Source organism: Microcaecilia unicolor, chromosome 8, assembly GCF_901765095.1.
Source record: "Microcaecilia unicolor chromosome 8, aMicUni1.1, whole genome shotgun sequence".
In the NCBI taxonomy this organism is placed as follows: Eukaryota; Metazoa; Chordata; class Amphibia; order Gymnophiona; family Siphonopidae; genus Microcaecilia; species Microcaecilia unicolor.
The window spans coordinates 207,994,464-208,018,227 of record NC_044038.1 but is presented as its reverse complement, the minus strand read 5'-3'; the positions used below and the strand labels follow the sequence as shown (position 1 = coordinate 208,018,227).

Genomic DNA, 23,764 nt, shown 5'->3' with positions numbered 1-23,764 from the left:
AGCAAGGCTCTTACCCATCGACAGGGGTCACTGATGAGATTAATAAAGAGAGGGGAAAGTTTAGTTCTGCGAATTTCACCAGAAGCTGTGTACGAAACAGCCATGAAACACTCAGCACAAGCTTTTCTCATCCCCCAAACGCTGTCTGTACAAAGCTCCAAAAACTTTGGAATCTGGCAAAGGGAAGAAAGAAAGAATAAAAAGCAGAAAAGTAAATAAAACTTGCCTTCTGTCAGAATTAAGATTTTCTCTGTATGACAGCATGGATCATTTTTATTTTCATTTCATATTGATAAGAACTGTGCTACGTTTAGATGTTTTGTTGAGAATTGCATTGATGGAAATTTTAATGAAGGCTGTAAATTGCTTCCAGTATATATTAGAAGAAGTTACTCAAATGTATTAAGTTAATAAATAAAAACAGTTCTATTTTATTCAGACAGTACCATTAGCTTCCCCAACAATAAACAAAAGTCTTAGAATGTAAGTAGAAGAGGCACAAAACAAACTGGATATGGACTGGGGGTCTAGTTGCAGTAGTGTTCACAAGACTTGAGTACAATTACCAGGCCTGGTTAATACTTGTGTCCAGCCACACCAGGTTCCAGATGGAACCACAGACTGTGGCTCCTGGCCAAGGATTATCAATGCAACATCTGGGTTAGTAGGGAGTATACAACAGGGCAAGCCGCCATGCAAAGCTACAAATGAAGGCTCATAACACTTCATTCCAATACAGGCTGGCTTGAATTGAACTGGAAGCTCAAAAGAGCAAGAAATATTAAAAATAAGGCAAACCACATAGTACAAAGCCAATACCTTGGAAATCCACACAGAAACCACCCCACAAGCAGCACAAATAGAGCCTCCTCCATGGCACAGAATAAACAATAGAACCCTATAACCTGCCCAATAACCTTCCTAATCCATCGCCCCAACCTAACCCCCATTCCTCCTCCTCCACCCTTCCCCCACCTCCCACCCATGCATTATTTTCACAGTTGTGCTAGTACATTCCTTTATAGAATAGGCTCCTACCAGATGCTCTCTGAGCACCTATTTATAGGTGCTCAGTTACAGAACTGCCCTCATAATGCACTGGTGGGAGAGAGCAAAAACACACAAATTCTAATTTTTGGACTCATCTCTAGCAATGACTAGCTGAACTATCTACAAATAAATATTTTGCTACTAATGCTTTTTCCAATGAGCAAAGAACAATGAACCTAGTATTCCCTCCATGCATACTTTGAGAAAGCACAAATGACATAGATTTCTTTTTAATGTTGACATTAAGTAGTCTAAGAATCCATCTTCTTTTTTTCTCTTCAACTATGCAGACCATCAGAGTCTGGTGAACATGAAAGAGATATTAGGTCTTACCTGAATTTTCTTTCCATTAGTCCTTCCCACTATTCCAGAACCTGTGGGATAGTTGTGTCCATCAACCAACAGGTGGAAATAGAGAACTGAAAACAGAGCTGTGACATCACTCTTGGCATCCTTTCCAGCTCCTCAGTATTTGCATAGACAAGCAGCAAGGAGAAACTCAGAATAAACAAAACAACCTTAAACAACTCACTAACCTAACAATAACCAGACAAACAAACGTGTGGCCTCATCTACTACTACTATTTAACATTTCTAGAGGATAACTTGTACAGAACAAGAGATATGCGGGAAGCACCATGCAAAGTTATAGTCGTTATTTGACCCATTACTTTGCACTGACTGAGAAACCTCAAGCGGGCCTCTAGAACAGTGGGAAGGACTAAGGACTAATGGAAAGAAAATTATCAGGAAAGACCTAATTTCTCCTTCTATTACATAGCTTCCCACTATTCCAGAACCTGTGGGATGTTCAAAAACAACCCCTAGAGTGGAAGGGATCCTGACGCCACCACCACCATCAGCTGAATCCCCTGGCTGAATAGTTCCCATTCTCTCCAGTCCAATGCGTGTTTGGTGACAAAGTCCACCTCCACATCCAAGGACCTCATGATGTGAGCTGTCAACAAGCTCAGAATATTTTTCTCTACCCAACTCATGAGGGAGGTCCACCTTCACTGCTATCGGATGACTATAGGTCCTGCCTTGCTTGTTGATATAAGTTACCACTGTTGCACTGCCAGAGAAAACTCGGTACAGGGCCCCTGCCAGAAAGGAAGCAAAGTCGTGTAAAGCATTCCTTACTGCCCTGAGCTCCAAGCGATTTATTGACCACTGAGACTCCTGTTCCGTCCAGGTGCCCTGTGCCAGATACAACTTGAAATGAGTTTCTCAACCCAACTTGCTAGTGCCCATTGTCACCACTTCCAATTGCATTATCTAAAGATAGCTCCAACATCAAATTCCTGAGCGACAACCACCACTGCATAGTCTGTCTGGCAACCAGCATCCAAGAGATGAAAGTTGCACTTCTGTGACACCGGAGACCAGCGGCTAAGAAGAGATTCCTTTAACAGCCACTTATGAGCCCTTGCCCATGGAACCACTTCCATCGCCACGGCCACTGACCCCAGAACCTAGATGTAGTCCCAGACTCTGGGCCTACCTTGACTGAGATAATGAATCTGTTGAACCAGCTTCGACCTTCTGCACTCTGTGAAGAAGATCCTCTCCTATGCTATGTTGAATAGAATGCCCAGATACTCCAGCATCTACGATGGAGTTAGTCTGCTCGTCTCAAAATTGATCACCCAACCCAACGACTGCAGAATAGACCAAGGCCATATCAGATAAGGAGAGACAAGCTGAGTCAGCCTCACCTGCCCAGTCCTGGAGGTATAAACAATATCTCTTAGGAGCCAGAGAGGCAGAGGGGCAAGAAACTGAAGTACCTTGCAGCAATTCTGACTGTCCTTGATTCAATAAATAGACCTGGTGTAAGAGCAATTTAAACTCTGGAGAAAACAAAGATCCTGATGCAGCTGAATGCTCTGTCCGGCTCTGAGGCTATAAAATGGTGGCTGCGTTCCATGCATGATCAGAGACAACTCCTCACTGCCAGTCGGCCTTGACATATATTAACACATCCATTCCCGCACTCTCCTGCATCAAACTGTGCACCAGCCTTGTTGGAGAGACTGAAGACCCCGGCATATTCAAATGTTGTGCAAAATCCAAAGATGTGCTGCTGATGACCATTTCCTCCTTGTCATGCGAGATTCCCGGCTTCTACTAACTGCAATGCCCTGATGCCGGCCAACGAGGTTCACAGTGGGAACTCTGCTTAGCTGCCTCTGCAGGACTTGCCATTCACCTCAACTATCACAAGCAAAGCACGTGTCCCAAGGCCCTGTACCAAGTAGAATTTGCACCCCTCCAAGCAATTCTGAGTCAAACTTTAGTCGAACTACTGCCGGCTGCTCCCTCCAAGATCACAGCCTTCACAAGTCTTACCACAGATGAGAAAGGCTCAGGACTGATACTTTGTCCCACACTCTCCAGAAAACCTCTTTCCTTTTTTTTCTTAAGGTTGTTATACTGGAAAAGGAGAGCTCCACAAGAAACGGGAGAGTTGAAGGAAGGGAAGAAGTAAGTTCGCGGGGCATTAGAGACAGGGATCTGAAGACCTCCAACTATGACTCTGCTGACTCAAACCACCTGCAAAGCTCAACTGGGGACCAGTTCACCAACTGGACCAGGAGCAAAACACTCAGAACCAGAGGCTGAGAAGTGTGTCCATCCACCTGCTGAAGATAGAAAATACTGAGGAGCTGGACTGGATGCCAAGAAAGATATGTCTTAGTTGAGTTTTCAGTTCTCTATCTCCACCTGTTGGTTGAAGGACACAACTATCCTGCAGGTTCTGAAATAGTGGGAAGTCACAAAATGGAAACTATCTTTAATTTCAAGTTCAAGCTTTGATGTTTCAATTTAAAAGTCATTTGAGAGAGAAAAAACAAACAAGTGATTCAATTGTGTCCCTCCACATGTTTTACGTACCAGAAATTTTTCAGTGGCTTCTTGCCCAACTGCATTACAGATATCTCCAAAATTAGCTGCACAAACCTAAAGCAGAAACATGGAAAGATTATGTTCTTACCTAATAATTTTCTTTCCTTTAGTCCTACCAGATCAGTCCAGACGAATGGGTTATGTCCATCTACCAGCAGATGGAGACAGAGAAAAAAAGCAATTCCGAGCAACTTGCCCCTTAAGGGTATTATGCACCCAGGAATCTTCAGTATTTCGAATAAAGATCACTTTAAGCACCATCATGGATCTCATTCACAAAATATCAAAAAAAGTAATTAATACTCACACCCCCATGTGAATGGACAATTTTATTTTATTTGCTGCACTTGAATCCCACATTTTCCCACCTATTTGCAGGCTCAATGTGGCTCACAAAATGTTATAGCAACATGTACACATTATAGGATAAGAATTTCAAAATATAGATACAGATGGGTACGTAGAATATCAAAGCAATCATAATAACGGAATAATAATTTATGCTGCCTATTAGGTATCATAAGCACTGCCATACTGGGAAAAGACCAAGGGTTCATCAAGCCCAGCATCCTGTCTCAGACAGCGGCCAATCCAGGCTTCAAGAACCCGGCAACCACCCCCCCCCCCTAAAAAAAAAATATCATTTGCACTATGCTGACATTTATCATATTTCTATTACATGATTGGCCTACTGTGTTTAATGATGTGAAGGGAGATTTTCAGTATGACATCTAAATCCCAACTTTGCTGTTTGTTGAAAAGTCCAAAAATCAAAAGGCAAAACTGACCATTTTCAAACCTGAAAAATGTCTTTTTGTTTCAAAAATGGCCATTTCCTAATTAAATATTAACAGTCTGTACTATAAAAAATAGAGGAAAAGAACCCTGAAGTCTATGGCAAGAAATGATGCTTCATCACATTTGTAACACACAGATGAAAAAGTAATCACCAGCCAAAAATATCCAGTGCAGAAAAAAAATAATGCAAAACCTCAGAAAAAAATTACATAAGGTAAACTTAACAGATAATTTCTGTGATAAAACAGAGAATAACCAACACCAGACAGGGAAGGGTTCTGGACTGGTCTGGTAGGACTAAAGGAAAGAAAATTATCAGGTAAGAACATATATCTTTTCCTTCCTTTTTGTCCATACCAGACTAGTCCAGACGAATGGGATGTAGCAAAGCAGTGTCCCCAGTAGGGTGGAAATCAAATATTAGAAGGGCAGCAAGCCCCAAATGACCAGAGAAAGAATGATTATCATAAATAAGTATAGCATGAAAGAAGTACCTAACAAACCGAACTGACAACACCGGGTCCTCAAAGGAAAGGAAGGCTAGAGCAAGGTATTCCTTGTGAACGCCCTAGGGGAGATTATGAAAAACCCTTTGGACATGAAAGGTGGACCAAGCAAAACTGAGGTGAATGGCCATATACCAATAGATCGATAAATAGCTGCAGAGCTGAGTATGGCATAGTAAAATGGGATACTAGAAGCCATAGGGCCCTGACCAAGGAATTGCAAATAGGAAACAAAGGAATGCAATAACCCAGGAGAAGAGTCCATGAGGCTCAGAATCAAAACAAAAAGATTAGAAGAGCAGATGACCTGCAGGTGAAATAACTACTGGCACCACAGGCAGTAGAGGTGCAAATAGGAAGAGGCTAATCTTTCTGCAGGGAGGCACCAGCAAGGAGGGAAGAGGTAAGACAACTAGCATCATATGAGGAGTCACAAACAGCTGCAAAAACTACAGTCTGCTGAGAAGGCTCCTAGCTAGTGTTGGAAACATGGGTTCACATGGTCAGATAATAGCCAAGAGGCAAATGTGCCTATTTGCAGCAAATAGAGACAGAAGTAGAGATCTACACAGGCAGGCATGAGAAGGTGTCATGTCGCAGTCTATGTCGCAGCCACAGAAGACTGTCAAATACAGAGGGCCACCATAACAGTCCTTATACAGGTGGCTACTGCTACCTGACATACCCGCCCTGGGAACAGACAGCAGGTAGGCAGCTATGGATGCTGCAAAAGCCCGAAACCAATCCTAGGCTGTTTCTGTGTGCAGCAGATAAGACAGTAGACCACTGCCCTGTGCCGCAGACAGTAGATTAGATCTTGTGCAGCAGACAAGCCATCAGACTGCTGCCCCATGCAGCAGAGAAAACTAAACTCTTGGAGACAGAGAAAAATACTGAACATTCCTGGTTGCATGATACCCTTAAGGTGCAAACTGCTAGGAAATATTTTTTTTTTCTCATCTCCAACCACTGGTAGATGGACATAACCCATTTGTCTGGACTGGTCTGGTTCGGACAAAAAGGAAGGTACCGTTTACAGTTCCACACTGACTCAGATTTAGTTGAATGTACAGTTTTTTTCCCCCTTTGTGGTGGTCTTTGAAATTACAAGCAAAATCATAAAATGAAGTTGAATCAGTGGGGATCTATACTTCATTATTTTTTTAATTATTTTTCTGATCATTTATTCCAGAAAAAAATGGCAACATACCAGTACTTATTCACACAACAGGTTAATTTGCTTAACACTGGAGTTCTTATAGAATTTAATTATATCTTACCATTATTACATCACATACTGCTGAAACCACACGTTCTAAGCAGTTTACAAAATCAAGAAACCAAGGTATAGCCCTCAGGAATTACATATCATTTACAGTACCATAAAATCAACTTCAATAGAATTGAACCAATCTTCTAAAAAGTAGTCTTAAGACTTTTTCTAAAATACAAATAATCAGTCATCATATTCATACCTATCAATACATTTTTCCAGACTTTAGGGGCTTGAATAGCCAACAGTTTTTCAAACAGATTAAAATCTCTTCTCTCTCTTAGGAGATGGTGATAGAAGATTACATAATTATCAACCTTATGTCTAACAGTAGTAAAAAACATATGGGCCAAAAGATATCCTGGGCATTCTCCATTCAAAACCATATATAATACGCAGGAAAATTTAACCACCACCCTACCCTCAAAAGGCAACCAGTGAAGCTCATAATATTTTGAAAATTTGATCAAATTTAAGGTAAAGAAAAAAAATTAACCATACAGCAGCATTCTGAACTATAATATAAGCTACACCAGTGAAAAGTTCCTCATACTGTCCAGCCCATGTAGCTCAAATGTGTTTAAAAAAAAGGCGGGGTAGAAATGTCATAATAAATAAATAAATACCTCAATGTAAACAGCATATATAAAAGAAACAAGCATTATTAAAAGTTGAAGGAAATGTTAAAAGGGTCATGAATCAAACCTGATAATATATTACTCCTAAACCTAATGAATCAGTTTACCACGTTGGTGGACGCATGGTACAATCCTCCAATGCAAGCTGTAGGGACATAAACCTTATTAGAAATGAGCACCACATGGGACAAGCATGTAAAACCTTTGGCACTGATGATGAAGTGGTAAAGTCAGAGATCAACCCTATGATATTCTCTCTAGTTTAATCTTGTGTACACCACTTTTGGTGAATAAAGGCAATCCAGAAATCAAAACTAGGAAAAGAAAAGGAGAGGAAGGTGCCAGCAACTTTCCAGTTCATTTGGGACCCTCTAACTAGTGCAGTGTGTGGGGTAAACTTCTCAGTGTGCCAACAGTCACCCAGCTCTAAGGTCCTGCCCCATCCCCAGTGACATTAGAAGCAGTACTGTGGAACCCTGATGCTGGACTAAGCAAAGGCAGAAAAAAAAAAAAAAAGGAGTAGGATGGTCTGGCCTTTGCAATAACCCAGGGAGACGTATAAAAGTTAAGTCTTTATTAGGGAACTGTTTGGCGTAAGCAAAGGGGAATGCCCCTCTGTGATTCCCTTTAGGAATACTGAAGCTTCCCTCTTGTTTTGGGGATTGCTTGAAGTGCAAGGGGTTTAATGCACCACTGGATTACAGGAAAGGATACAGGTGAGGAGAGAGAGAGGAATATGAGAATAATTACATTTTCTTTAATTCTACATAATTGGAGACATTTTTATTTGATAAGAAATTAAGTGAAAGGTTTACAGCCTAGTACTAGTATACAGCAGCATTTTTGTTATGATGCTTATTGCTATCCTTTGTTTTTCATAATGTATTATGAACTGTTGATTTATCATCTTCCTCCTCAAGATCTGGGTTTGTTTGTTTGTTAAGCCACACTGAGCCCGCAAAGAGGTGGGAAAATGTGGGATACAAATGCAAACAATAAATAAATAAATAAAATTACATTGCTTTTGAATATCTTTTAAATTTTCTATGTACAGTTTTAATTTGGATTGTTTAGAATGTAATGATTTTTGAACTTTAAATTTAAAAAAAGAAAAAGGCATAAGGGTAAAGTAAAAATTCTTTCAAAAATAGTCAATTATTCATGGGCCAACCAATGTCTTTATAACTACAGTTCTGAAGATTGCTGAAGGGGCCTCAATCTCATCTTTCGACGGGAGACTACTGCTGCCTATTTTGGAAGCCTCCCAGATTACAGTACCTAGGTTCCCTCCATTGTCAAGGGATAATTTGAGGTCATCTATTACCCCTTCAGTTTCTCCAAACAGGTGTTCTATTAGTGGTGAAGAGGGGATGGCTCATTCTTTGTCACCTCTGGGAGCAGATGACATTCAACCCTTTGGAGGTAGTATGGAGGTCTACCCAGTTTGTTTCAATGTTTGAAAACTAACCCTGGGATATGTCTTTTCAGGCAGTTACATTCCCAGGAATGAGGGGGAAATGGGAGATTCTGGTGCCCCTTACCCTCAGCTGTATCCAATATTGAACTATGGGGACCTATTTCTAGAAGGAAGGCCACTGCTTCAAACTGATTGGTTCAACTGTGTAAAGTTATCAGCTGCAACAGAGTCCATGATTTCCATCCAGAATAGTTTTACAGTAATATCATTCCATAGTGGCCAATTATGGCTTTGGAGAATGTGGAAAGTAGAGGAAATGGAAAACATGATTCATTATAGGAATCAGTATTTTTTAAACTTCACTAGAAATAGCAACCAACCCCTTTGACCATATAGCGAAGATACTTACCTGTAGCAGGTATTCTCCGAGGACAGCAGGCTGATTTGTTCTCACATGTGGGTCGACATCCGCGTCGGCCCAGGAATCGGCATTTTGCAAGCAAAATATAAAAAAAGTTTTGCCAGAGCCTTCTGGCACATGTGCGGACTGATTTCCCGCCCGTCGCGTGAGCGCGTTCCCTCAGTTAAATCAAAAAGCATAAAAAGAAGCAAAAAACTCCAAAGGGGAGGTGGGTGGGTTTCTGAGAACAATCAGCCTGCTGTCCTCGGAGAATACCTGCTACAGGTAAGTATCTTCGCTTTCTCCAAGGACAAGCAGGCTGCTTGTTCTCACATGTGGGGTATCCCTAGCAACCAGGCTCACTCAAAACAATGAACATTGGTCAATTGGGCCTCGCAACGGTGAGGACATAACATAGATTGACCTGAAACCATAAACAACTAACTGAGAGTGCAGCCTGGAACAGAACAAAAATGGGTCTAGGGGGGTGGAGTTGGATTCTAAACCCAGAACAGATTCTGCAGTACCCAAACCGACTGTCGCGTCGGGTATCCTGCTGAAGGCAGTAGTGAGATGTGAATGTGTGGACTGATGACCACGTTGCAGCCTTGCAAATCTCTTCAATAGAGGCTAAGTGAACCACTGACGCAGCCATGGCTCTAACATTATGACCCGTGACATGGCCCTCTAGAGACAGCCCAGCCCGGGCATAAGTGAAGGAAATGCAATCTGCTAGCCAATTGGAGATTGTGCGTTTTCTGATGGCGACTCTCCCCTCCTGTTAGGATCGAAAGAAACAAACAACTGGGCGGACTGTCTGAAGGGCTTTGTCCTCTCTACGTAGAAGGCCAATGCTCTCTTGCAGTCCAAGGTATGCAAACTGCTTTCGCCAGGGAGGGTAATGAGGACGGGGAAAGAATGTTGGCAAGACAATCGACTGGCTCAGATGGAACTCTGACACCACCTTCGGCAGGAACTTAGAGTGCGTGCGGAGGACTACTCTGTTGTGATGAAACTTGATATAAGGTGCATGCACTACTAAGGCCTGAAGCTCACTGACCCTATGAGCTGAAGTAACAGTCAACAAGAAAATGACCTTCCAGGTCAAGTACTTCAGATGGCAGGAATTCAGTGGCTCAAAAGGAGCTTTCATCAGCTGGGTGAGAACGACGTTGAGATCCCATGACACTGGTGGAGGTTTGACAGGGGGCTTTGACAAAAGCAAACCTCTCATGAAGCGAGCAACTAGGTTTACCCTCTACACGGCGATGATAGGCACTAATAGCACTAAGATGAACCCTTACTGAGTTGATTTTGAGGCCAGACTCTGATAAGTGTAGGAGGTATTCCAGCAGGGTCTGTGTAGGACAAGAAAGAGGATCTAGGGCCTTGTTGTCACACCAGATGGCAAACCTCCTCCATTTAAAAGAGTAACACCTCTTTGTGGAATCTTTTCTGTAAGAAAGCAAGACTCAGGAGACACCCTTTGAAAGGCCCAAGGAGGCGAATTCCAGGCTCTCAACATCCAGGCCGTGAGAGACAGAGTCTGGAGGTTGGGATGTAGAAGAGACTCCACGTTCTGGGTGATGAGGGTTGGAAAACATTCCAATCTCCACGGATCCTCGGAGGACAACTCCAGAAGAAGCGGGAACCAAATCTGACGTGGCCAGAAGGGTGCAATCAGGATCATGGTTCCGCAGTCTTGCTTGAGTTTCAACAAAGTCTTCCCCACTAGAGGTACGGGAGGATATGCATACAGAAGGCCTGTCCCCCAATGTAGGAGAAAGGCATCTGACGCTAGTCTGTCGTGGGCCTGAAGCCTGAAACAGAACTGAGGGACCTTGTGATTGATCTGAGTGGGAAAAAGATCCACTGATGGGGTGCCCCACGCTCGGAAGATCTTGCGGACTACGCCCACGTTCAGTGACCACTCGTGAGGTTGCATTACCCTGCTCAACCTGTCGGCCAGACTGTTTACGCCTGCCAGATAAGTGGCTTGGAGAAACATGCTGTGACGGCAAGCCCAAAGCCACATCTGGATGGCTTCCTGACACAGAGGGCGAAATTGTACAGCGCTGCGTAACCCTAGTAGCGCTCTAGAAATGTTAAGTAGTAGTAGTAGATCCGGTGCCCCCCTCCCTGCTTGTTGGTGTAAAACATGGCAACCTGATTGTCTGTCTGAATTACGATTACTCGGTTGGACAGCCGATCTCTGAAAGCCTTTAGAGCGTTCCAGATCACTCAATTCCAGAAGGTTGATCTGAAAGGACCAGGCTCCCTGAGTGTGGAGCCCCATCTACATTAGCTCCCCACCCCAGGAGAGATGCATCCGTCGTCAGCACTTTTCGTGGCTGAGGAACTTGGAATGTTTGTCCCACGATCAAATTGGATTGAATTGTCCACCACTGAAGAGAATTCTGAAAGTCGGTGGACAGTTGTATTACATCCTCTAGATCCCCCGCAGCATGAAACCACTGGGAAGCTAGGGCCCACTAAGATGATCTCATATGTAGACGTGCCATGGGTGTTACACGAACTGTGGAGGCCATGTGCCCCAGAAGTCTCAACATCTGCCGAGCCATGACCTGCTGAGATGCTCAAACCATGGACACCAGGGACAGAAGGTTGTCCGCCCTTACCTCGGGGAGATAAGCTTGAGCTGTCTGAGTGTTCAGCAGAGCTCCAATGAATTCCAATTTTTGGACTGGGGTGAGATGGGACTTGGGATAATTTATGACGAACCCCAGTAGCTCCAGCACCTGAATAGTCATTTGCATGGACTCCAGAGCACCTTCCTTCGAGGTGCTCTTCACCAGGCAATCGAAGAGATAAGGAAACACATGCACTCCCAGTCTGCATAGTGACGCTGCGACTACAGCTAGGCATTTTGTAAACACTCTGGGCGCAGACGCCAGGCCAAAAGGCAGTACACGTTACTGAAAGTGCTGTGTTCCCAGCCAAAATCGAAGATACTTCCTGTGAGCTGGAAGTATCGAGATGTGTGTGTAAGCATTCTTTAAGTCCAGAGAGCATAGACAATCATTTTCCTGAATCATGGGAAGAAGGGTGCCTAGGGAAACCATCCTGACCTTTTCTCGAGTAAGAAATTTGTTCAGGGCCCTTAGGTCTAGGCATCCCCCCTGTTTTCTTTTGCACAAGGAAGTACCTGGAATAGAATCCCAGCCCTTCTTCCCCTGGCAGAATGGATTCGACCACTTGGGCCTGTAGAAGGGCGGAGAGTTCCTCTGCAAGTACCTACTTGTGTTGGGAGCTGTAGGACTGAGCTCCAGGAGGGCAATTTGGAGGCTTGGATTCCAGACTGAGGGTGTATCCTAACCGGACAATTTGAAGAAGCTACCAGTCGGTTATAAGAGGCCACCTTTGGTGAAAATACATTAACCTCCCCCCAACTGGCAAGTTGTCCGGTACGGACACGTTTACTGAGGCTATGCTGAACTGGAGCCAGTCAAAAGCCCGTCCCTTGCTTTTGCTGGGGAGCCGCAGTGGCCTTAGGCGCACGCTGTTGACGAGAATGAGCATGCTGGGACTGAGCCTGGGCAGGCTGCCAAGAAGCAGAAGTGTACCTACGTCTAGCATAGGAATAGGGAGCACTCCTCTTCCCTCCAAAAAAACCTCCCAGATGAGGAGGTAGCAGCAGAAGATGCCCGGCGGGAGAGAGAATCCATAGCATCATTGTGCTTCTTGATCTGGTCAACTAGATCCTCTACTTTCTCACCAAAAAGGTTATCCCCCCCCCCCCCCCCCCCCCCCGGCAAGGAACATCCGCCATCCGTTGCTGGACCGAATGATCCAGGTCAGAGACGCAGCCATGAGAGTCTGCGCATCACTATACCTTGGGCAGCGATCCTGGATTCGACATCAAAAGTGTCGAACGTACTCCTGGCCAGGAATTTTCAACACGCCTTCTACTGCCTGACCACCTGGCGAAAAGGCTCGGCCTGCTCCGGAGGGAGTGCATCAACCAAGCTAGACAGTTGCCTCACCGAGTTTCGCAAGTGGACGCTCGTGAAGAGCTGGTATGTCTGGATCTTGGCAGCGAGCATAGTGGCCTGATACGTCTTCCTCCCAAAAGAGTCCAAGGTTCTAGATTCTCTGCCTGGGGGCGCCAAGGCATAGTCCCCTAGAGCTCTTGGCTCTTTTTGAGGGCGGAGTCCACCACCATGGAATTGTGAGGTAGCTGAGATCTCATCAATCCAGGTTCACCGTGGATCTGATATTGGGATTCAGCTTTTTTCGGGATCACGGGATTAGACAGAGGGAACGACCAGTTTCGCATAAGGACTTCCTTCAGTACATTATGCAAAGGAGCCATTGCAGCCTCTCTAGGCGGAGAAGGATAATCCAGGACCTCGAGCATCTCAGCTCTGGGTTCATCCTCAACCTCTATAGGAAAGGGAATAGCCGCAGTCATTTCCTGGACAAAGGAGGTAAAGGATAGACTCTCCGGTGGAGAAAGTCTCCTTTCTGGTGGAGGAGAAGGTTCAGAGGGAATCCCATAGGACTCGTCAGAAGAGAAGTACCTGGGATCTTCCTCTTCCTCCCACGAACGCTCATCTTCAGTATCGGACAAGACATCCCTCAGAGCAGTCCGAAACTGAGCCTGTCTCAATGCTGAGAAGCGACGCCCTCGATGGCGGTGCCGAGAAGTCTACGCCCACCTGGACTCCGGTGACACTTCCTCCACCGACGTCAAAGGGGAGTCGACCTGGATGGCAGCCGACTCTGATGCTGCAGGCGACACCGAGGTCGGGGACTTCACCACACGCGAAGGGCCAGATGCCAGCTGCAGGCAGACGGTACGGAAGGTGCAAGCACCCCCGATACCGAAGCGACTGGCGCAGCAATCCTTCCAGAAGCAGGGCCCTGATGCACTCGTCGAGAGCCGCCATCAGACAAGGCTGCGGGGTCGGTAAAGGAGCCAGTGGCAGAATCTGTCGAGGCTCAGGAGCAGGTACCGGGCTGCCTGAACACCGACGAATTGACACCTCCTGAATAGAGGGGGAGCGATCCTCTCAGCGCCGACACTTCTCAAGTGCCGATTCCCTCGACACCCCAGAGCTCCCGGCACCGTGTGTCGAAGGAGAATGTTGACGGTGCTTCTTCGCCTTCGCTCGACGCCCTTCATCGAGAATCCTCGGTACCGATGAGGACGCAGAATCCTTATGCCTCCTCAGGGCCGGGTCCAACAAAGGTCAGTCCTGGGGTGGTCTGCAAAACAGGAGGCCTCGAGGCAGGTGGAGACCCACTCGATGCCTCACTGCTCCCAGTGTGAATTGGTCTTTCAGCAGCCATTACCTCCGCTCCCAACGTCGATGACACCGACCTCAATACCGATGCCAAGGGACCGGACCAAGCCCCAAACATTTTTCTCGTTGGGCTTCTCGAGACGCTTGGGTCCGTTTCTTCATATGAAGACACAGACTGCAAGCGGCTGGGCTATGGTCGGGCCCAAGGCACTGGATACACCAGGCGTGGGTATCGGTACCTGAGATGGTCCAGTTGCACAGAGTATAATGTTTGAAGCCGCTGGGTGTCTTCGATGAAATGGGAAGGAAAAATGGCTTCGGCAAAATCAAAATACGCGATTGTTCCTGATAAAAGAAAAAAGGGCACAAAAATAAGGTAATAACCCGACCGCGCGGCCTAAAAACCAGCCGAGATGAAAATAAAGGAAAATTGAAATGGGACAAAACTAAAAGTACACTACGGGAACTTTTTTTTTTTTTTTACAATAATAAAAAAAGAAAGAAAAAATGAGGAGAAAAAAGCGAAAACTTGAAGACTCTTTCCAGGGCCTGAGAGGAGCGCAGAAAAAAAAACTACCGCACTGCAACGCGGAGAAAAGAAAACTGAGGGAACGCACTCATGCGACGGGCAGGAAATCAGTCCCGCGCATGCGTGGTGCGCGCTGCATGCACGCCAGAAGACTCTGGCAAAACGTTTTTTAAATATTTTGCTTGCAAAATGCAGATTCTTGGACCGATGCAGATGTCGACCCACGTAAGAAAAAGCAGACTGCTTGTCCTTGGAGAACACATATAATTTTACTACGGACATGTCTGTCGTACCCCCTAGACTCTACGCTTAGGGTACTGAGTGTATTAACTGACAGTCACCTCATGTTTGAGCCTCAGGTTTCCTCAGTAGTGAAAAAAATCCTTCAGGTCCCTTTGGAAGCTGAGGAGAATCAGATCATATTTCTTGCCAGACATCTTTAGACTGCTAGTTCAATCCTTGGTTTTAACTCAGTTCGAATACTGCAATTCCATCTATGCTGGATGTAAAGAGGGTGTCCTAAAAAGGCTACAAATGGCCCAAAATACTGCAGCTAGGCCTGCCCTCAAGGTATTGTAGTTTGATAGAGTCACTCCATTATTATGCAAGCTGCACTGGTTGCCCATTAAAGCCAGGACAGGTTTTAAATTATGTGTTTTTGTCTTTCAAATATTATATGGCATGGCACTGGATTATATGCAGCCATTAATAACTATTCTCCTACGGAATATAACCTCTGGTTCTGAAGTACATTAGACTCCATCTTTCAGATTACAAGACAGTGCCAATCAAGGGCGAAAGAAAAGAAAAGAAATTAAGGGGTCTTTTTACAAAGGCGCGCTGAAAAATGGCTTGCGGTAGTGTAGGCACAGGTTTTGCCGATCCATTTTTTAGCAAGCCTGTACAAAAGGCCTTTTTAAAATTTTTGTCAAAAATGGATGTGCGGCAACATGAAAATTGCCACGTGCCCATTTTGGGTCTGACACCTTACCGCCAGCCACTGACCTAGCGGTAAAGACTCACGCTGTAACCTGGTGGTAATGACCTATGTGCGCCAAATGCCACTTGATGTGCGTCCATTACACGCGCCTGAAAATAAAAAATATTTTTCGGATGCACGCCAAAAATGAAGTTACTGCAAGAGCCAAGCGGTAGTCGAGCGGTAACTCCATTTTGGTGCTAATTGGGCACGCGTAGACGTTTACACAGCATAGGAAAAGGACCCCTAAATTATTTGTTCCATAAGCATTTGGTTGGGGTCTTCCTGGATTTGCCCCCTAGAACTCAGGCAAGAAAGACGTTCAATGAATTATGTCTGTCAGGAGTTGCTGACAATGTCAACTAGTAATTTCCTTTGAATCTTAACAGGATCCTCCCATTTCCTCTGGGTAAAAGGAGTAGCTGATAATATATAGCACCAGGATTATTATAGTAGTTTGACTATGGACTAGATTTGCTAAAGTGTACTATCACTGCTCATGCAATTAAGGCATGGTATCAGTAAGTAGGTCTCATTGAATAAAATAGACTTGCAGTAACACAAAATATTGCTATTTCATAAATCTAGCCCCTGTGAGGTGTTTTGAAAATTTCTTAGATTTGGCTTCTCTTCTCTGGTTGTGGGCTGTAGGAAAAACAAAACAAACAAAAAAAAAACAAAAAACTTTTGTTTGCTGAATTGTTTTTATTTATATTTTTTTGTTCTACTGTCCCTTTTCTAATTTTTGGTTTGTAATCGCAATCTAATTTCTAAATAAACAACATGATTTGCAGTTCTGCAGTATGAGAATGAAAGTATAAAAATCCATGTAATCACATTTTATGTTTATGTGGAGAGACCTCTATGAAGTCGAGATGATCAACTTTAAGACCCATTTGGAAAATCATAAACCAAATTATCTTTGTACCAATACAGGATGGCTTAAATAGGGCATAGACAACCGAGTTATACCAACCTTCCGAACTTGAAACAATTTCCCATCGCTGCAGAGTTCACAAAATCGGGGAAGCAACACCTGTTCAACTGTATCCCTGCCCAACATGGAAGTCATTTTACAGATTATCTGCAGAAAAGAAGACAATCATATACAAAAAACAAAATTACTGACACCATAAAATGATTAATCTTTATACTTCAAAAGTACAAATAAGAAAGTAAGAGTTAGATACCCAACAGCAAGTGGCATTTCATCGAGAGAAAAATGTCAGACATATTTTATCTTATGTATTTAGAAAATTTTTTAAAAAGGAAGAAATTATTAAATACAGCCAGTGTAAAGCTTTCATAAATCAATGAAAATAAAGAGCATAATGTTTTAGAATGCACTGTGCATACATAAAGAACAGATTTATTTTTTACTGGCTAATGCAGTAGCAGAAACCATCTTAGCAGAAGAAAGCCCAGTTTTCAGAGTTTAAAGGAGAAAATTGTCATCGCAGGCTACTGTCTAATCCTACAATCAGAGAGTCTCATTTAATTAATTAATCATTACTTACACCAGTTTGTTTTCCACTAATGTATTCACAAGAAGGCACAAGATCTTACAGCATTCTTTTCCCATCACCTAGAATAAATCATCCAACCCAGTGTCTATTTTATTTTTCAGATTTACTAAATAAGTCTGTGTACTTCTCTGCAGCCTTTAGTTGTTTATTTAAGCACAACTGTTCCCCCCGGTTTATAGTTATACAAAAACATACAGAAGGTCAAATACCAGTATTTCGGAAACACTTTCTCAAGCATATTATTGGATATACATGCTGATTTCATCTGCAGGAATCACACAAGTTAGAAGTGAATTAACATCTGTAAAAAACAACATTATAATCCCTAAAGTATCAGATGCTTATGCCTTGGATGAGATGCTCCAATGGGAGAACTTTTTTTTTTAATTATTAAAAATGGCTTAGCAGAAAGAAACAGGAGACAAGACTACTGCAGAAGCAAAACAGACAACCAAAGAGCAGAAGCAATCTATGGAAGGACAAACACAGCAAGAGTTTATCCAAATGTCAACTTTAATAGAAACAGGGCCCAAGCTGGCCAAGTTTCGGAAAAACCATTGTCGGTGTCAGACAGGTTTCCACAATACATTCACAGATTCAAAACATGTACTGCAATACCTGTGTTTACAAGAAAAATTAGGTCCAATATCAAAAGTAAAAGAATGCAGCCAACAGTATCCGCACAGAAAAATCTCTGGTCCAATTCCAAAAGTCAGTAACCATCAAATGACTTAGAACAATGGTTCCCAAACTGTGGGTTCTATCAGGAGCAGATTGGGGGGGGGGGGGGGGGAAGAGAGTCACAGAAATAAGGCTCCTCCCCTCATTCTGCACCTCTACTGTGACATCCATGCGTACCCTGTGCTAACTACTGTATCGTTGCTATCACTTGTGCCCTTCATATTTTGATAAGTGAGAAAAGAAGGAAATGGATGAGAGAGGAGAGGGGAGGAGAGTGCGGGTCTGCTATTTTATCATGTGAATATTTTGTGTTAAAAAGCAGTCGTACCAGACAAAAACTTTGTAAAGCATTAGTTTAGAAACATGCTTTCACAAATTTAGTTTAAATACTTCTGGTACACAAATATTATATGAAAGTTCTGCCTGTACATATGTATGGACAGAGCCAGTGCAAGGGTACTGAGCACCTTAGGCAGATCAGCCTTGTGCCCACCCCTGCCCCAGTCCTCCCTACCACTCTTCCTCCTCCTCCTCAAGGTCGGCACTACAAGCACTTTCAAAATACTTGGTTGTGAGGCCAACACTTTCTGATACTGGTCTCATGTTGCACCAGATAAGCATCAGAAGTGCTGGGCTCGCATGAATATATTTGCAATGCCAGCCATGACGAGGAACAACAGTGGGAAGCCATAGGACAAGCTTCTGCCTTCCTGCTAACTCAGTTTTCTCTAACTCAGCTAGCTCTACTTTCTGTTTTCATACCTCCCAAATTCTGACACCATAGCAGACCTAGTGGTAGGGCAGCCTTGCATATGGAGGCTAGAACAAGAGTTTCTTAGAGTATTAACTCAAAAAACAAACAGTAAGCGGTCTTTCCAAAATATAGATATCTGGCATTTAGCATCACCTGAGAATTCTTCAACATTTAAAAAAAATGGAGGCATTCAATAAGGAAAGGTAAGGGCTGTAGGTTCAATCTAGATTGCTGAGTTGGAGCATTTAATATAGTGCAGTGATGGCGAACCTTTCAGAGACCGAGTGTCCAAACAGCAACCCAAAATCTAATTATTTATCGCAAAGTGCCATTCCCCCCTCCCTTGTCCCCCCTCCACATTCCAGGGCCCTCCCCCCACCCCCCAAGTTCCACAGGATCCCCCCCTCTCCCTCTCTCCGAGTTCCAGAGTTGCCCCTCCCTTCGAGTTCAAAAAGTCATCTCTTGACTTACCTCATCAGGGAGGAGTTACGGCGGCTGGCAGCAGCGCTAAAATGCATGCAGGCTCGGCCCTTCTCCCTGTCTCTGAGCTCTGGTCCCGCCCTTGCGGAAACAGGAAATGAGGGCGGGATCAGAGATCAGAGAGAGAGAGAAGGGCCGAGCCTGCACGCACTTTAGCGCTGCTGCTGGCCACCGTAACCCGTCCCCGACGAGGTAAGTCAAGAGATGGCTTTTAAAATTCGGAGGGCGGGAGGGGGCCTGAAACTCAAAGGAAGGGAGGGAGGGACAACAACTCTGGAACTCGGTGGGAGAGACAGAGGAGGGGGGACCCTGGAACTGGGAGGTGACTGGCTGAGGCGGTAGCGTGCGTGCCCTCTCTGGCAGGCGTGCCATACTTTCGCCATCACTGCTATAGTGTATATATCTGCAAACGCATCTTTCTGGTCAGTCCAGGAAGAAGTCTTGGACTATGCAGGGTATGTTAATCTTCAGAGGAAAGGCAGGCAGATAAACACAGAGAACATTACATTTCATAAGTGTACACAAAGTACCAATCACAAATACACTGTTCAGTTTAGATGACACCGGTATTCCTCAGTCACAGGGAAGGGGCCTCTCTCTCTATTCCACCTTAACTAGTGCCCCAAATAATCTTTCAAAGAAAGAGGTAATGAAATAAGGGATAAAAGGTATTGAATTCTACCCTTGAAAAACATACATTAACAGCTTCCACTTTGTATTCATCATCACTGTCTGCAGCAGAAAGATCCAGCAGGACTGGGCACACCTTGTTTTCAATATCATTTAGCTCAATGAGATCTTGCTCCAGCAGTATCAGCAAGGCTTCTTGACTTGCTTTCCTAACCTGGTAACAGAAAGCAATTAGTTAAAACTGAATGACAAGTAATTCTAACACACTTCACCTACTTTCCCTTATAGAACACTAGCTTGACCATATATATGTGTATATGGTTAGGCAAAAGCACTTACACCAGACACACCTAAATGTGGATACAGGTGAGCTGGTCGAAATTGTGTATTTGGATTTTCAAAAGGCATAATGACTACCTCATGAAAGACTCCTGAGGAAAATCAGAAAGTCATAGGATAGAGGAAATATCCTATTGTGGATTAAAAAGTGATTAAAAGATGGAAAATAGAGACAAGGGTTAAATGGTCAGTATTCTCAAAGGAAAAGGGTTGATAGTGGGGTTCCCCAGGGGTCTGTGCTGGGATAGCTGCTTTTTAACATATTTATAAATGATCTAAAAAATTGATATAACAATAATTCTAGCATGTGCAAGAAGTGGTTATGATTTTGAAAATGATAATAGACCAGAAATGTTGAATAATAAAAAGATTATAGATAATTAAATATCGAGATTATTGTTTTCCCCAGAGTTCCGGGTATGACTCCTAAAGTTTTCCTCAGAAATATTTCCTCAAATTATTACTTTAAAAAGAGTGAAGCCTGTGAAAACTGGGATTACTTTAATCAGTGGGGATTTGAATTAGAGACTTAAATACATGTATTGTTAAATAACTTCTGGTTTTAAAAGAGAAAGAATGTAATCAGATGTATTATTTCTAACTAATATTGGACAATAAGTATGTTTTCAATGAAATGATTTGACTATACACCGTATTGGCCTTGAAGAAGCCAACCAGATGATCAATGTGGAATAATGAATTAGACGAGTAATATCTGGGGATAATCAGGTTAATACCACGGGTTTTTTCTGTTTACTGTTTAATTGATCTCCTTATCTTTTTTCACTCTCCCTACTTAGTGGTCTAAGGAAGAGAATAGAATTACCTGACTGAAATAATTCCTACATATTACTTTCTCTGTATTTCCAGCAAGTTGTTTTATCGCTTGTAAAAATTTAAATGGTTATAAATAAAAAATAATAAATGATCTAGAGATGGGAGTAACTAATGAGGTAATTAAATTTGCTGATGACACAAAGTTATTCAAAGTTGTTAAATCGCAAGAGGATTGTGAGAAATTACAAGAGGACCTTGCGAAACTGGGAGACTGGGCATCCAAATGGCAGATGACATTTCATGTAACTGCAAAGTGATGCATGCGGGAAAGAGGAACCCAAACTACAGCTACATAATGCAAGGTTCCACATTAGGAGTCACCGCCCAGGAAAAGGATCCAAGTGTCGTTGATGATACTTTGAAACCCTCTGTTTAGTGTGCAGCAGCAGCTAAGAAAGCAAACAGAACATTAGGAATTATTAGGAAAGGGATGGAAAACAAAAATGAGAATAATGCCTTTGTATTGCTCCATGGTACAACCGCACCTAGTATACTGTGTGCAATTCTGGTCACCGCATCTCATAAAAGATATAGCAGAATTAGAAAAAGGTACATACAAAGAAGGGCAATGAAAATGATAAACAGGATGGGACGACTTCCCTATGAGGAAAGGCTAAAGCGGCTAGGGCTCTTCAGCTTGGAGAAGAGACGGCTGAGGGGAGATATAAGAGATCTATAAAATACTGAGTGGAGAATACCGGTTGGCACTATAACCCTAAGCTGCTCTTTGGCCTCCCTTGTCTGGGCCCTTCTGTGCTACATGGATACAAGGGGTTTGTGTCCCGTTGAATTTAAAAAAACAATCTTAGTTGAACGGCTATCCCCGAGAGTCCCATGAAGCTCATAGATACTTAAGATATTTCTTTCATGGCAGGGAAAAATTTTCAACGCTGCTGATCCTCTTTTTGGAATACAATGTTTGCAGCTACACAGAATAGATTGCTCAACATATGATTCATATGCCTTTACAGTGAATGCACATATCTCATGGCCTAAGGAAGTTTATGGATGGGGTTCATACCTGTTATTCTATAATGTTGTATGTTTTTACATGAATATTTGCTATTCCTTTTCTGAATAAACCTGATAGAAATATAAAATACTGAGTGGAGTGGAACAGGTAGATATAAATTGCTTGTTTACTCTCTTTCTAAAAATACTAGGACTAGGGAGCAGCAATGAAGATACTCAGTAGTAAATTGTAAAACAAACCGGAGAAAATATTTTTTTTTCACTCAACGTGTAATTTAACTCAAATTCATTGCCAGAGAATGTGATAAAAGCAGTTAGCTTAGCAGGGTTTAAAAAAAAGGTTTGGATAATTTCCTACAAGAAAAGTCCATAAGCCATTATTAAGATGGACTTGGAAAAATCCACTGCTTATTTCTAGGATAAGCATCATAAAATCTGTTTTAATGTTCTGGGATCTTGCCTGGTACTTCTGACCTGGTTTGGCTGCTGTTGAAAACAGGATACTGGGTCCCAGTATGGCAACACTTATGTTCTTATGTAGAATATAACTTATGCGCATATGTCCAGCAAGTTGTAAGTGTGCGCCCCTCCCACACGCTACATACATGTATGCCCATCTGTCAAAAACATGCTATATATGACATTGTGCATTTTATTCACAAGAATTATAAATCAGGACATACGGCATGATATTCAGTTATGACATGGGGTTATAACACATAGCATGGCATTGTCTGTGTGCCAACAACGTTAATATTGCAATGTTACATGTACAGTGGGGGAAATAAGTATTTGATCCCTTGCTGATTTTGTAAGTTTGCCCACTGACAAAGACATGAGCAGCCCATAATTGAAGGGTAGGTTATTGGTAACAGTGAGAGATAGCACATCACAAATTAAATCCGGAAAATCACATTGTGGAAAGTATATGAATTTATTTGCATTCTGCAGAGGGAAATAAGTATTTGATCCCCCACCAACCAGTAAGAGATCTGGCCCCTACAGACCAGGTAGATGCTCCAAATCAACTCGTTACCTGCATGACAGACAGCTGTCGGCAATGGTCACCTGTATGAAAGACACCTGTCCACAGACTCAGTGAATCAGTCAGACTCTAACCTCTACAAAATGGCCAAGAGCAAGGAGCTGTCTAAGGATGTCAGGGACAAGATCATACACCTGCACAAGGCTGGAATGGGCTACAAAACCATCAGTAAGACGCTGGGCGAGAAGGAGACAACTGTTGGTGCCATAGTAAGAAAATGGAAGAAGTACAAAATGACTGTCCATCGACAAAGATCTGGGGCTCCACGCAAAATCTCACCTCGTGGGGTATCCTTGATCATGAGGAAGGTTAGAAATCAGCCTACAACTACAAGGGGGGAACTTGTCAATGATCTCAAGGCAGCTGGGACCACTGTCACCAAGAAAACCATTGTAACACATTACGACAGAACGGATTGCAATCCTGCAGTGCCCGCAAGGTCCCCCTGCTCCGGACGGCACATGTGGACGGCCCGTCTGAAGTTTGCCAGTGAACACCTGGATGATGCCGAGAGTGATTGGGAGAAGGTGCTGTGGTCAGATGAGACAAAAATTGAGCTCTTGGCATGAACTCAACTCGCCGTGTTTGGAGGAAGAGAAATGCTGCCTATGACCCAAAGAACACCGTCCCCACTGTCAAGCATGGAGGTGGAAATGTTATGTTTTGGGGGTGTTTCTCTGCGAAGGGCACAGGACTACTTCACCGCATCAATGGGAGAATGGATGGGGCCATG

The 23,764-nt window shown here is 43.4% G+C and overlaps 1 protein-coding gene across 4 annotated transcripts in view; it reads right to left on the bottom strand.

The window, feature by feature from the left end:
* LOC115476354 (serine/threonine-protein phosphatase 4 regulatory subunit 1-like) overlaps positions 1-23,764 on the bottom strand; it is a 92,122-nt gene that overhangs the window by 44,319 nt on the left and 24,039 nt on the right. The window contains exons 6-9 of one of the 4 annotated variants that reach the window (XM_030212679.1): positions 19,906-20,052; positions 16,744-16,851; positions 3,949-4,014; positions 15-173 (exon numbers count right to left, since the gene is read on the bottom strand). In XM_030212679.1, coding sequence (XP_030068539.1) covers positions 15-173; positions 3,949-4,014; positions 16,744-16,851; positions 19,906-20,052 — 480 coding nt within the window. The remainder of the gene's footprint in view (positions 1-14; positions 174-3,948; positions 4,015-16,743; positions 16,852-19,905; positions 20,053-23,764) is intronic. The other 3 variants (XM_030212681.1, XM_030212680.1, XM_030212682.1) reach the window with 3 other exon arrangements.